General features: G+C 41.7%; 1 protein-coding gene across 1 annotated transcript; it reads right to left on the bottom strand.

Moving 5' to 3' along the window:
• Nucleotides 1–10,210: 10,210 nt before the first annotated feature.
• Nucleotides 10,211–11,204, bottom strand: dio3b (iodothyronine deiodinase 3b). The gene has a single exon (XM_056247188.1). It carries the CDS (start codon nucleotides 11,106–11,108, stop codon nucleotides 10,281–10,283), a length of 828 nt encoding a protein of 275 aa, XP_056103163.1. The 5' UTR covers nucleotides 11,109–11,204; the 3' UTR covers nucleotides 10,211–10,280.
• Nucleotides 11,205–13,177: the final 1,973 nt, after the last annotated feature.

Genomic DNA, 13,177 nt, shown 5'->3' with positions numbered 1-13,177 from the left:
AACCTCATTGGTTCTTGCAGAAGCTCAAACGTGATGCGTAACACGTGAATGAACCTCATTGGTTCTTGCTGAAGCTCAAACGTGATGCGTAACACGTGAATGAACCTCATTGGTTCTTGCTGAAGCTCAAACGTGATGCGTAACACGTGAATGAACCTCGTTGGTTCTTGCTGAAGCTCAAACGTGATGCGTAACACGACAATGAACCTCATTGGTTCTTGAGAAGCTCAAACGTGCTGTGTAACACGAGAATGAACCTCATTGGTTCTTGCTGAAGCTCAAACGTGCTGTGTAACACGAGAATGAACCTCATTGGTTCTTGCTGAAGCTCAAACGTGATGCGTAACACGTGAATGAACCTCATTGGTTCTTGCAGAAGCTCAAACGTGATGCGTAACACGAGAATGAACCTCATTGGTTCTTGCTGAAGCTCAAACGTGATGCGTAACACGACAATGAACCTCATTGGTTCTTGAGAAGCTCAAACGTGCTGTGTAACACGAGAATGAACCTCATTGGTTCTTGAGAAGCTCAAACGTGCTGTGTAACACGAGAATGAACCTCATTGGTTCTTGCTGAAGCTCAAACGTGATGCGTAACACGAGAATGAACCTCATTGGTTCTTGCTGAAGCTCAAACGGGATGCGTAACACGTGAATGAACCTCATTGGTTCTTGCAGAAGCTCAAACGTGATGCGTAACACGAGAATGAACCTCATTGGTTCTTGCTGAAGCTCAAACGTGATGCGTAACACGAGAATGAACCTCATTGGTTCTTGCTGAAGCTCAAACGTGCTGTGTAACATGAGAATGAACTTCATTGGTTCTTGCTGAAGCTCAAATATGATGCGTAACACGAGAATGAACCTCATTGGTTCTTGCTGAAGCTCAATCGTGATGCGTAACACGAGAATGAACCTCATTGGTTCTTGCTGAAGCTCAAACGTGATGCGTAACACGAGAATGAACCTCATTGGTTCTTGCTGAAGCTCAATCGTGATGTGTAACACGAGAATGAACCTCATTGGTTCTTGCTGAAGCTAAAACGTGATGCGTAACACGAGAATGAACCTCATTGGTTCTCGCTGAAGCTCAAACGTGATGCGTAACACGAGAATGAACCTCATTGGTTCTTGCTGAAGCTCAAACGTGATGCGTAACACGAGAATGAACCTCATTGGTTCTTGCTGAAGCTCAAACGTGCTGCGTAACACGAGAATGAACCTCATTGGTTCTTGCAGAAGCTCAAAAGTGATGCGTAACACAAGAATGAACCTCATTGGTTCTTGTTGAAGCTCAAACGTACTGTGTAACATGAGAATGAACCTCATTGGTTCTTGCAGAATTTCAAACGTGCTGTGTAACATGAGAATGAACCTCATTGGTTCTTGCTGAAGCTCAAACGTGCTGTGTAACATGAGAATGAACCTCATTGGTTCTTGCTGAAGCTCAAACGTGCTGTGTAACACGAGAATGAACCTCATTGGTTCTTGCTGAAGCTCAAACGTGCTGTGTAACACAAGAATGAACCTCATTGGTTCTTGCTGAAGCTCAAACGTGATGCGTAACACGAGAATGAACCTCATTGGTTCTTGCAGAAGCTCAAACGTGATGCGTAACACGAGAATGAACCTCATTGGTTCTTGCTGAAGCTCAAACGTGATGCGTAACACGAGCATGAACCTCATTGGTTCTTGCTGAAGCTCAAACGTGATGTGTAACACGAAAATGAACCTCATTGGTTCTTGCTGAAGCTCAAACGTGATGCGTAACACGAGAATGAACCTCATTGGTTCTTGCTGAAGCTCAAACGTGATGCATAACACGTGAATGAACCTCATTGGTTCTTGCAGAAGCTCAAACGTGATGCGTAACACGAGAATGAACCTCATTGGTTCTTGCACAAGCTCAAACGTGATGCGTAACACGAGAATGAACCTCATTGGTTCTTGCTGAAGCTCAAACGTGATGCGTAACACGACAATGAACCTCATTGGTTCTTGCAGAAGCTCAAACGTGATGCGTAACACGTGAATGAACCTCATTGGTTCTTGAGAAGCTCAAACGTGCTGTGTAACACGAGAATGAACCTCATTGGTTCTTGAGAAGCTCAAACGTGCTGTGTAACACGAGAATGAACCTCATTGGTTCTTGCTGAAGCTCAAACGTGATGCGTAACACGTGAATGAACCTCATTGGTTCTTGCTGAAGCTCAAACGTGATGCGTAACACGTGAATGAACCTCATTGGTTCTTGAGAAGCTCAAACGTGCTGTGTAACACGAGAATGAACCTCATTGGTTCTTGCTGAAGCTCAAACGTGATGCGTAACACGTGAATGAACCTCATTGGTTCTTGCTGAAGCTCAAACGTGATGCGTAACACGAGAATGAACCTCATTGGTTCTTGCTGAAGCTCAAACGTGATGCGTAACACGAGAATGAACCTCATTGGTTCTTGCTGAAGCTCAAACGTGCTGTGTAACACGAGAATGAACCTCATTGGTTCTTGCTGAAGCTCAAACGTGCTGTGTAACATGAGAATGAACCTCATTGGTTCTTGCTGAAGCTCAAACGTGCTGTGTAACACGAGAATGAACCTCATTGGTTCTTGCTGAAGCTCAAACGTGATGCGTAACACGAGAATGAACCTCATTGGTTCTTGCTGAAGCTCAAACGTGATGCGTAACACGAGAATGAACCTCATTGGTTCTTGCTGAAGCTCAAACGTGCTGTGTAACATGAGAATGAACCTCATTGGTTCTTGCTGAAGCTCAAACGTGATGCGTAACACGAGAATGAACCTCATTGGTTCTTGCTGAAGCTCAAACGTGATGCGTAACACGAGAATGAACCTCATTGGTTCTTGCAGAAGCTCAAACGTGATGCGTAACACGAGAATGAACCTCATTGGTTCTTGCAGAAGCTCAAACGTGCTGTGTAACACAAGAATGAACCTCATTGGTTCTTGCAGAAGCTCAAACGTGATGCGTAACACGAGAATGAACCTCATTGGTTCTTGCAGAAGCTCAAACGTGCTGTGTAACACGAGAATGAACCTCATTGGTTCTTGCAGAAGCTCAAACGTGATGCGTAACACGAGAATGAACCTCATTGGTTCTTGCTGAAGCTCAAACGTGATGCGTAACAAGAGAATGAACCTCATTGGTTCTTGCAGAAGCTCAAACGTGATGCGTAACACGTGAATGAACCTCATTGGTTCTTGCTGAAGCTCAAACGTGCTGTGTAACATGAGAATGAACCTCATTGGTTCTTGCTGAAGCTCAAACGTGATGCGTAACACGAGAATGAACCTCATTGGTTCTTGCTGAAGCTCAAACGTGATGCGTAACACGAGAATGAACCTCATTGGTTCTTGCAGAAGCTCAAACGTGATGCGTAACACGAGAATGAACCTCATTGGTTCTTGTTGAAGCTCAAACGTGCTGTGTAACATGAGAATGAACCTCATTGGTTCTTGCAGAAGCTCAAACGTGCTGTGTAACATGAGAATGAACCTCATTGGTTCTTGTTGAAGCTCAAACGTGATGCGTAACACAAGAATGAACCTCATTGGTTCTTGCTGAAGCTCAAACGTGCTGCGTAACACGAGAATGAACCTCATTGGTTCTTGCAGAAGCTCAAACGTGATGCGTAACACGAGAATGAACCTCATTGGTTCTTGCAGAAGCTCAAACGTGCTGTGTAACATGAGAATGAACCTCATTGGTTCTTGCTGAAGCTCAAACGTGATGCGTAACACGAGAATGAACCTCATTGGTTCTTGCTGAAGCTCAAACGTGCTGTGTAACATGAGAATGAACCTCATTGGTTCTTGCTGAAGCTCAAACGTGCTGTGTAACACGAGAATGAACCTCACTGGTTCTTGCAGAAGCTCAAACATGATGCGTAACACGAGAATGAACCTCACTGGTTCTTGCAGAAGCTCAAACATGATGCGTAACACGAGAATGAACCTCATTGGTTCTTGCAGAAGCTCAAACGTGATGCGTAACACGAGAATGAACCTCATTGGTTCTTGCAGAAGCTCAAACGTGCTGTGTAACACGAGAATGAACCTCATTGGTTCTTGCAGAAGCTCAAACGTGATGCGTAACACGAGAATGAACCTCATTGGTTCTTGCAGAAGCTCAAACGTGATGCGTAACACGAGAATGAACCTCATTGGTTCTTGCAGAAGCTCAAACGTGCTGTGTAACATGAGAATGAACCTCATTGGTTCTTGCTGAAGCTCAAACGTGATGCGTAACACAAGAATGAACCTCATTGGTTCTTGCTGAAGCTCAAACGTGATGCGTAACACAAGAATGAACCTCATTGGTTCTTGCTGAAGCTCAAACGTGATGCGTAACACGAGAATGAACCTCATTGGTTCTTGCAGAAGCTCAAACGTGCTGTGTAACATGAGAATGAACCTCATTGGTTCTTGCTGAAGCTCAAACGTGATGCGTAACACGAGAATGAACCTCATTGGTTCTTGCTGAAGCTCAAACGTGCTGTGTAACACGAGAATGAACCTCATTGGTTCTTGCTGAAGCTCAAACGTGCTGTGTAACACGAGAATGAATCCTGCTGATAGAAAACTTTTTTTCCAAACAAAGTTTTCTGAACTTGTGATTGTGCAGAAATGTCAGTGCTAAATTAAATTACTTAAAACGAACATGGAGATGTTCTACATGAACATGCAAAGATGAAAAATGTATTACGTTTTGAAAATATCAGAGGGTCCTTTTACTAAATACTTTCGTAATTTAGCTGAAAAGAAAGCGAGGATTTAATGGTGTCATGTAAACTAAAGTTAATAGTAGCTTGTTACTAGATCACCACTGGATTGACCAATCAGAACTAGAAGAACCTTTCAAATCCATGGAATCTTTCCATTGCACAAGGTTCTTTATAGAATGTTGGTTTATTTTAAAACTTCACTGAAAGGTTCTTTGGGGAAACAAAAAGGTTCCTTCTATGGCAATCGCTGCATAACCTTTATTATTAATGGTCTATAAACAATTCACCTTTTACTGTTTAAGTCTGTTATTAATGGGTGGTGAAAACAAGAAATGAGAAGCCTAGTTTTTGTCTGAGCTTGTTTTTCTGATGGATCGTCGATGGCAAACGACAGGATCCTCTTAGTGAGCAGGTGAATAGTGTTGGCGAGAGGAACACGCAGTGCAGATTAAAGGACTCCTCACACCGCTGATAAAGAAGAGGACTGAATACATTAAATCGAGCCGCGAGGACGAGCGCCACGTGGGCCTTAATCACATCTCCTGCTGCTCTGCACTCAGAGAGACTCATTCAAAAGCCATCATGAAGCACTCAAGCCTCACGTATTTCCATCCATCCCCCCGAAACTGGCCCAAACAATCTCTCTCGCTCTTTGTTCAAACACAGACTAAACAATCTCCGGAGTGTGGGCCGCAGAAACGGGATCGTCGCTCCAACAAACTCCATCCTGTCAGATTGCAGACGAGTGTTTGATAAGCACAAGAACATCATGGAAAATCTGACAAGACATCTTTCCTTTGTCTAAACACTGGTATAGACGTTCTTTTGTCAAACACACTAAACCGCTGCATTTTAAGGACGGAGAAGATTGGAATAATTCATGTTTTTTTTTATAAAAGTCTCTTCTGTGGCTGATATTGAGAAACTTGAGAATCTTTTGCATGCGCACGAGAAACTTTTGCATGCGCACGAGAAACTTTTGCATGTGCACGAGAAACTTTTGCTTGCGTACGAGAAACTTTTGCATGCGTACGAGAATCTTTTGCATGCGCACGAGAAACTTTTGCATGCGCACGAGAAACTTTTGCTTGCGTACGAGAAACTTTTGCATGCGTACGAGAATCTTTTGCATGCGCACGAGAAACTTTTGCATGCGCACGAGAATCTTTTGCATGAGCCCGAGAAACTTTTGCATGCGCACGAGAAACTTTTGCATGCGCACGAGAAACTTTTGCATGCGCACGAGAAACTTTTGCATGCGCACGAGAAACTTTTGCATGCGCACGAGAAACGCACGAAAATCTTTTGCATGCGCACGAGAAACTTTTGCATGCGCACGAGTAACTTTTGCATGCGCACGAGAAACTTTTGCATGCGCACGAGAAACTTTTGCATGCGCACGAGAAACTTTTGCATGCGCACGAGAAACTTTTGCATGCGCACGAGAAACTTTTGCATGCGCACAAGAAACTTTTGCATGCGCACCAGAAACTTTTGCATGCGCACGAAAATCTTTTGCATGCGCACGAGAAACTTTTGCATGCGCACCAGAAACTTTTGCATGCGCAGGAAAATCTTTTGCATGCGCACGAGAAACGCACGAAAATCTTTTGCATGCGCACGAGAAACGCACGAAAATCTTTTGCATGCGCACGAGAAACTTTTGCATGCGCACGAGAAACTTTTGCATGCGCACGAGAAACTTTTGCATGCGTATGAGTAACTTTTGCATGCGCACGAGAAACTTTTGCATGCTCACGAGAAACTTTTGCATACGCACGAAAATCTTTTGCATGCGCACGAGAAACTTTTGCATGCGCACGAGAAACTTTTGCATGCGCACGAGAAACTTTTGCATGCGCATGAGTAACTTTTGCATGCGCACGAGAAACTTTTGCATGCGCACGAGAAACGCACGAAAATCTTTTGCATGCGCACGAGAAACTTTTGCTTGCGCACGAGAAACTTTTGCTTGCGCACGAGAAACTTTTGCATGTAATTCAAACTTTTACAGTGTAGTTTACTGAACATAATGTTTGATAAAATCATAACTGTTTCTTTTAGCTTCCAACAGGCCAGTTTGTAAATAGTGTTTTTATCCTTATTTTGCCTTTGATTTTAATATTTTTCACACATGCGATAACAATGACCCTTCATGACAAAAATAAATTATATATCACACCTTTTCTATATGAATGCATTGATTTGCAACTAAACAAACTAAAAAACTATAACAATAAATGTGACTATTTATTGTCTTTTATTGCAATAATCCACTCAAGGTTGTGCATTACAGTGATTTTGACCAGGGGTTTTATGTATTTCACTTCACTCCGTGTCATCACTCACATGTGTGATGAATCACTGTAACGCATGAGGTTGAGTGCTTTAGTGGTGATGCAGAAGTTCAGATGTTTGTGTGCAGTGAAATGTCCCTACACTCTAAAAAATCTTGGGTTATTTTTTCTACCCAAATCCTGTTGAGCCTTTTGTGTTCTTTTTCAGTGTTTGAGTAGTTTTTGTGTTACCCAGATCCGGGTCCGACGTAACAACCCAGTGTTTGGGTAGTTTTTGTGTTACCCAGATTCTGAGTCAGACGTAACAACCCAGTGTTTGGGTAGTTTTTTGTGTTAAGCAGATCCTGAGTCAGACGTAACAACCCAGTGTTTGGGTAGTTTTTTGTGTTACCCAGCTACTGGGTCAGACGTTTTAATAACCCAGGGGTTGAGTTATTTATCGCGGGCTATTTGCGCATGATCCAGCGCCGTTACGGTGGAAACGGGACAACAGAGACTGGTCAATAACACTTAATTACTTCTAAATGTTTGTTAAACGAGCTTAAATGTAGGCAATATGTATTAAAACATTATCAAAAATAAAGGATTTATCGTGCAAACCAGTGGTTGTGTGGAGTATTTTAAAAACATTTAGAGGATTTAAGTTAATCTGTAATCATTAATTCATGTGTGAAGTAAAAATAAGCTATAGTAAAATTCAGCCTAATATTCTGGGTTTAAATAACAACCCAATTTGCTGGGTAAAATTAACCCAACATGTGTTCCGTTCTATATTTACTCAGCCCTTTACCCAGTGTTTTTAGAGTGTATAGTGTGTCTCTAAGATCGCTCATCTTTAGATGTTACAGCTCTAAAGACAGTTCACTCCACCAGACATTCCTCGAGAGCCTAGTTAGGTTAACTTGATGTGTGAGTATGTGAGAGTGTTTGCTTTATTAAAATGCACATGAGCAATATTAATAGTGATGCTTGGTTTATCCAACACCATTAAACATGGATCGTTTGTGTTTGCATTTTTGGCAACCCTTTTTAGGCATTCTATAAGTAACTTTGCAAATGCATGTCAATTGTCAACTTATTTTACTAACCATGTCAATAAATACTCTAATGAGAATTAGTTAAGATGTTTGACATAATTTCCCAATGCCTAATTATGAATTTTGAAGCTAAACGTGTTGCTTTTACATCCCTATAAACAGGCAATATGAGAGATAATTTACAGTACGTTTGGCGTGTTAAAACGTCTCAGATACAAAGAAATATTATAGTCAGGAAAAACAAGTATTGGTGTATCTTACTTTCACAGAAATGCATAATTTACCTCACATTATATTGCTATATTTCACATAACTGTTTATTTTTCACATTTCAGGTCCAGCCGAGTCTCTAACACACTTAGAAATTATGGATAAAACCGATTTAGAGGGTGCTCTACCATTTATTTTAAAAAAAGTGTTCAATAAAATATACACCATTTACAAAACAACATTTGGCAATACGTCTGGAGGCCATTTCTCTGTCCTGTACTCTAGTGTCAAATTACATCAGTATCGGTTTTCTGGTTAAAATCCTTTTAAAAACCGATCTTCACAATAACTCCAGAGTACAATGAAACGGCCTCCTGGCCGCACATTCACACACACACACACACATACACGCTCACAGGGGAAAGATACCATACAAAAATAAAAATAGGATATGTTATAGATAGATAGATATACTGTTTTTTGCAATATTTCAAATAAAATGCCAGGTTGGATTGACGTAAAAACACAAAAAGCACAACAGCTATCATGCGGTCGCTTAAACATCTGTCTAGATAACTGTATGCGTGAAAGTAAAACCCAACATGTGCAGTATTGTGTGTGAGAGTCTGTAGCAGCAGCTGAAGACACTGGTTTGATGGCTGTGTTCAAAACCTGGTGAGATGCACATTTCCACGTTTCCTCCTCCAGATCAAGGGGTTTCAACCTACAGACCCATATGAGAAGCTTCACCACACTTTAGAACTTTCACTAAGAACATAAAGCATAATATAGTTCTAAACGGAATGTATATTCCAACAGTTTGAAATGTCATAGAAAATGCTCTGGTTGAAAACCCCGGATCTGACGGTTATTCCTGTTTTGAACCTGTATTGAAATATCAATGACTTTTTTTTTTTTTTTTTTTGTAAATTTCTAAAAAGCATCTCTATGATGTAAAGAATGCACACACAAAAACACACATTCACATTAGGTTTTGAACACAGCTAATGACTTCATTATAAAGACACAAGAGTTTGCATGGGAAAACATCCATCCATCTTATATATATATCATGAAAATATATTTTAAAAAAACTAGTTTTTCTCCACACCTCCTTCGCGGCCCCCAGGGGTCCACACTGTAAACAAAGTGAAATGTGCAACTGTTATGAATTGTTTCAAATGACTTTTTAAATGGTGTGTAACCCATTTTTAGGCTACCTGAGGAAACGGTTTTACAGTGATGGACCCCTGGTTAAAAAAGAGCCTGGCTCAAGCTCAGTGGAACAAAATCCTTATCCAAAGAGACATTAGCTTATTTTGAAGAACCCAAAAAAACAAAACACGGTAACATTTTATTTCGATAGTCCACTTTAGATATTCTACTAACTATAAGTGACTTTGCAACTACATGTCAGCTAACTGTCATTAGAGTATTAGTAGACTGATAACTCTTTATTGTGATGATCCCCAACAGGTATTCCACTGACTATAAGCAACTTTACAACTACAAGTCAACTTATTCTCCTAACCCGAACCCTAACACTATAACCTAACAGTCTACTAATACTCTAATGAGAGTTAGTTAACATGTAGTTGAAAAGTTACTTATAGTTAGTAGAATGTCTAAAGTGGACTATTGAAATAAAGTGGAACCAAAAACACTGATCTGTAGAAGCTAAACATTATAAAGATCCCAGTAAAACCGGACTCAATGACCCTGTTGGTAAGAGTGCAAACAGTCAATACACTAAAAAAAAAAAAAAAAAACCTGGGTTATTTCAACCCATTTTTGGGTCAAATATGACCAAACCCGACCGTTGGGTTAAAAATGCTATTTAAAAATCTAACCCAACGCAACGGCTGGGTCCATCCATATCTGACCCAAAGTTGGGTTAAAACAAGAGTTTTTTTTAGAGTGCATGTTTCTATGACTTTATGATAAGGACACGAGAGAAGTGGAAACATCCAAACATCCATCCGCGCGCGTCTTTTACACGTGCACAACCACAGGCGCGTCTGACGCTTCCAGCTCGTTCCGGTAACGCTCCAGCCAGTCTCTGAGCTCCGAGATTCGGTAGCCCTCCGGACCCCTCCCGCCTTGATACACGACCTTCTCGTCCTTTAATATGTAGAGGCGCTCGAAATACGCACCGTACGCCGAGTTGGACGAGTTCTCCATGGTGTCCACGACTATTGCGCTCTCCGGTACTTTCTGGTTCATGAGCTCCGCGGCGCGGAGCCGGTCCTCCAGGCAGCGGTGCCGCGGGATCTGATACGGCGCGTCGGAGCTCACCCAGCCGTCTGACGGATGCGCTTCCTCGATGTACACCAGCAGCGAGTCTGCGATGTCCGCGTACTGCCGTGCGACGCGTTGGAACGCCGACAGGCGCGTCATGAACGGCGGTCAGGAGCAGCTCCCGAAGTTGATTATGAGAGGTCTCCTCCCGCGGGCGTAGTCTAGAATCCTCCGCGTGCCTCTCAGACGCGTGTTGTCCAGCGGAACCACCTCTGTGTTGGGCGCCGCGCCGCCCAAACGCGCCGTTTTAAAGAAGTCCAGCTTCTGTCCGTACCACACGGCGCGCAGCGACTCGAGCGTGAACATCTTGTTGGAGTCGGACACGCACATCGGCGGGTCGTCAGGGCTCGCGATGTCGCTTTCCCGCATCTTCATTAAAAGCTTCCTTCGGATGCATAGGAAATCCAGGAGCCAGAGCGTCAGTGCCGCGAGCAGGAACCGCGGGAGAAGCATCAGACACACGGCCGCGTTTTTCAACGCCTTCGCCGTTTGGACACCTGCGGATCCATGCAGCATCTCCATCCCCGTCCGGACAGGTACAGATACAGCCGTGTCGTTCAACGCTCTCTCTCTCGCTCGCTCTCTCTCTCTCCCTCTCTTTCTCTCACACACACACTCTCTCTCTCTCTCTCTCTCTCTCTCTCTCTCTCACACACACACACACACACACTCTCTCCCTCTCTCTCTCTATCTATCTCTCTCTCTCTCTTTTTCGAGCACCGAGTCCCGCTTTTTATAGGACTAGTAAGGATTTGAATGAAAAACAACACGCCTACACACCCGTGCCGCCTCCTCACATGGAGGGGATTACCTCCCGTCAACTCTCCCGTCTGGAGGAGAGAGAGAGAGAGAGAGAGAGAGAGAGAGAGAGAGAGAGAGAGAGAGAGAGAGAGAGAGAGAGAGAGAGAGAGAGAGAGAGAGAGAGAGAGAGAGAGAGATGCGATCAAATGCAACATGCTGCTTGTTAGATTATTTGACAGCTCCTCTTTGGAAATGCATTGCATCAAAAATGCTTCTCCGTGCTGATATATGCACAGTTGAAAAACGTTGGGTTATTTTTTAACCCATCATCTGGGTTACACATATTGGGTCACTATGTTGGTTATTTTTCCAAAAATGTTGGGTCATTTTTAAAATCGTTGGGTAATTTCTAGTAATAACCCGGCTGTTGGGTTAAATAGGTATGTACACATGTATGGATTTATGTACACAATTATATATATTTACATTAAATTCTAGACTCCCCAATATTTAGTTTGTAATTACAAAATATATTTGTTGAGACATATTTGTTTTATACAAATAAACAATTTAACAAATTTCAAAAATAACCCAACGAGTAACCCAACTATGGGGTGGTATAGCAGCACCTTCCCAACTGTGGGTTATTTATTTAACGCAATGCATTGGGTTAAAAGCCAGCTGGGTTAAAAGTAACCCAACAGTTAAGTTAAGTATTTTTATTTATGACATTATTTGAATGAATAAATTACACTTTGTTTTCAAATACAGATTGTTTACTTGTATAAAACAATAAATATGTCTCAACAAATATATTTTTTTAATTACAAACTAAATATTGGGGAGTCTAGAATTTGATGTAAATATAGCCTACATAATTGTGTACATAAATTCAAAATACACAAGTGTACATACAACATAAGTATTTAACCCAAAAAACGGGTTATTTTCTAGAAATTACGCAACGATTTTAAAAATAACCCAACATAGTGACCCAATATTTGTAACCCAACGGTTGGGTTAAAATAACCCAATGTTTTTTTTACTGTGTATTTAGTAAGACTTGCTTTTTATTAAACTTGTCAAGAGAGATGATGAGATTGAGGATATAGTTGCACTTTTAATGCATTGTTGGCTTCAATATGGTTCATTGTGTCAAAAATGCTTCTTAATGAAAATACATTGATGGTGGAGTCAAAAGAGATGCTGAGATTGTTTGAAAAGGGCATTTTTTTAAGGCATGTAAGGCCCGGCTCGATCGGCCCGATGTAGGCTTATCCGATCAGCGGGGAAGGTCTGTTACTGTCTTTCCGCGTGGCAAAGGGATTTTGATTAAATGCAATACATTTTCTCATGTTTTAACTCGTTTATTCATCTGACTTTGCTACATTTCTTTATATAGACAGAACCTCTTTCACATGGAAACATGTGCTAACAATGGTAATTTGCATTCAGTGTTTACACCTTTTGAGAACAGGAGGGTTTAACCATCCCACCCTCCTTTGTGTGCATGTTATCTCTAAACTCTTAAAAACCTTATTACCTTTTGTTTTACTTATTTGGAAATGAGACATGTGTACCAGTCACCCTGAGACATTTCAAATGATACCAAACATGTATAATACTCGATGATAATCATTCACATTACACCATGTATATTCTTGTGTGAGTTTTGGTGATAGAACGAGTGGGGGTGAGGGGAAGACATGTATGTTAGGTGAGACTTTTGTCTCAAACGGTGAGTTCAAATGGTAATTTCCAGAAAGTTCCTTTTCTTCTCGAGAATGGTCGTTCCTCAACCAGTTCTTCCAGTTTCTCCAGTCTTACATGCATTATTAGCTTTTATGCAA

Source organism: Rhinichthys klamathensis, unplaced genomic scaffold (assembly GCF_029890125.1).
Source record: "Rhinichthys klamathensis goyatoka isolate OS25496 unplaced genomic scaffold, OSU_Roscu_1.1 h1tg000043l_1, whole genome shotgun sequence".
Taxonomy (NCBI): Eukaryota; Metazoa; Chordata; class Actinopteri; order Cypriniformes; family Leuciscidae; genus Rhinichthys; species Rhinichthys klamathensis.
The sequence above is the reverse complement of the archived record's forward strand: the minus strand, read 5'-3'. Positions and strand labels throughout refer to the sequence as shown.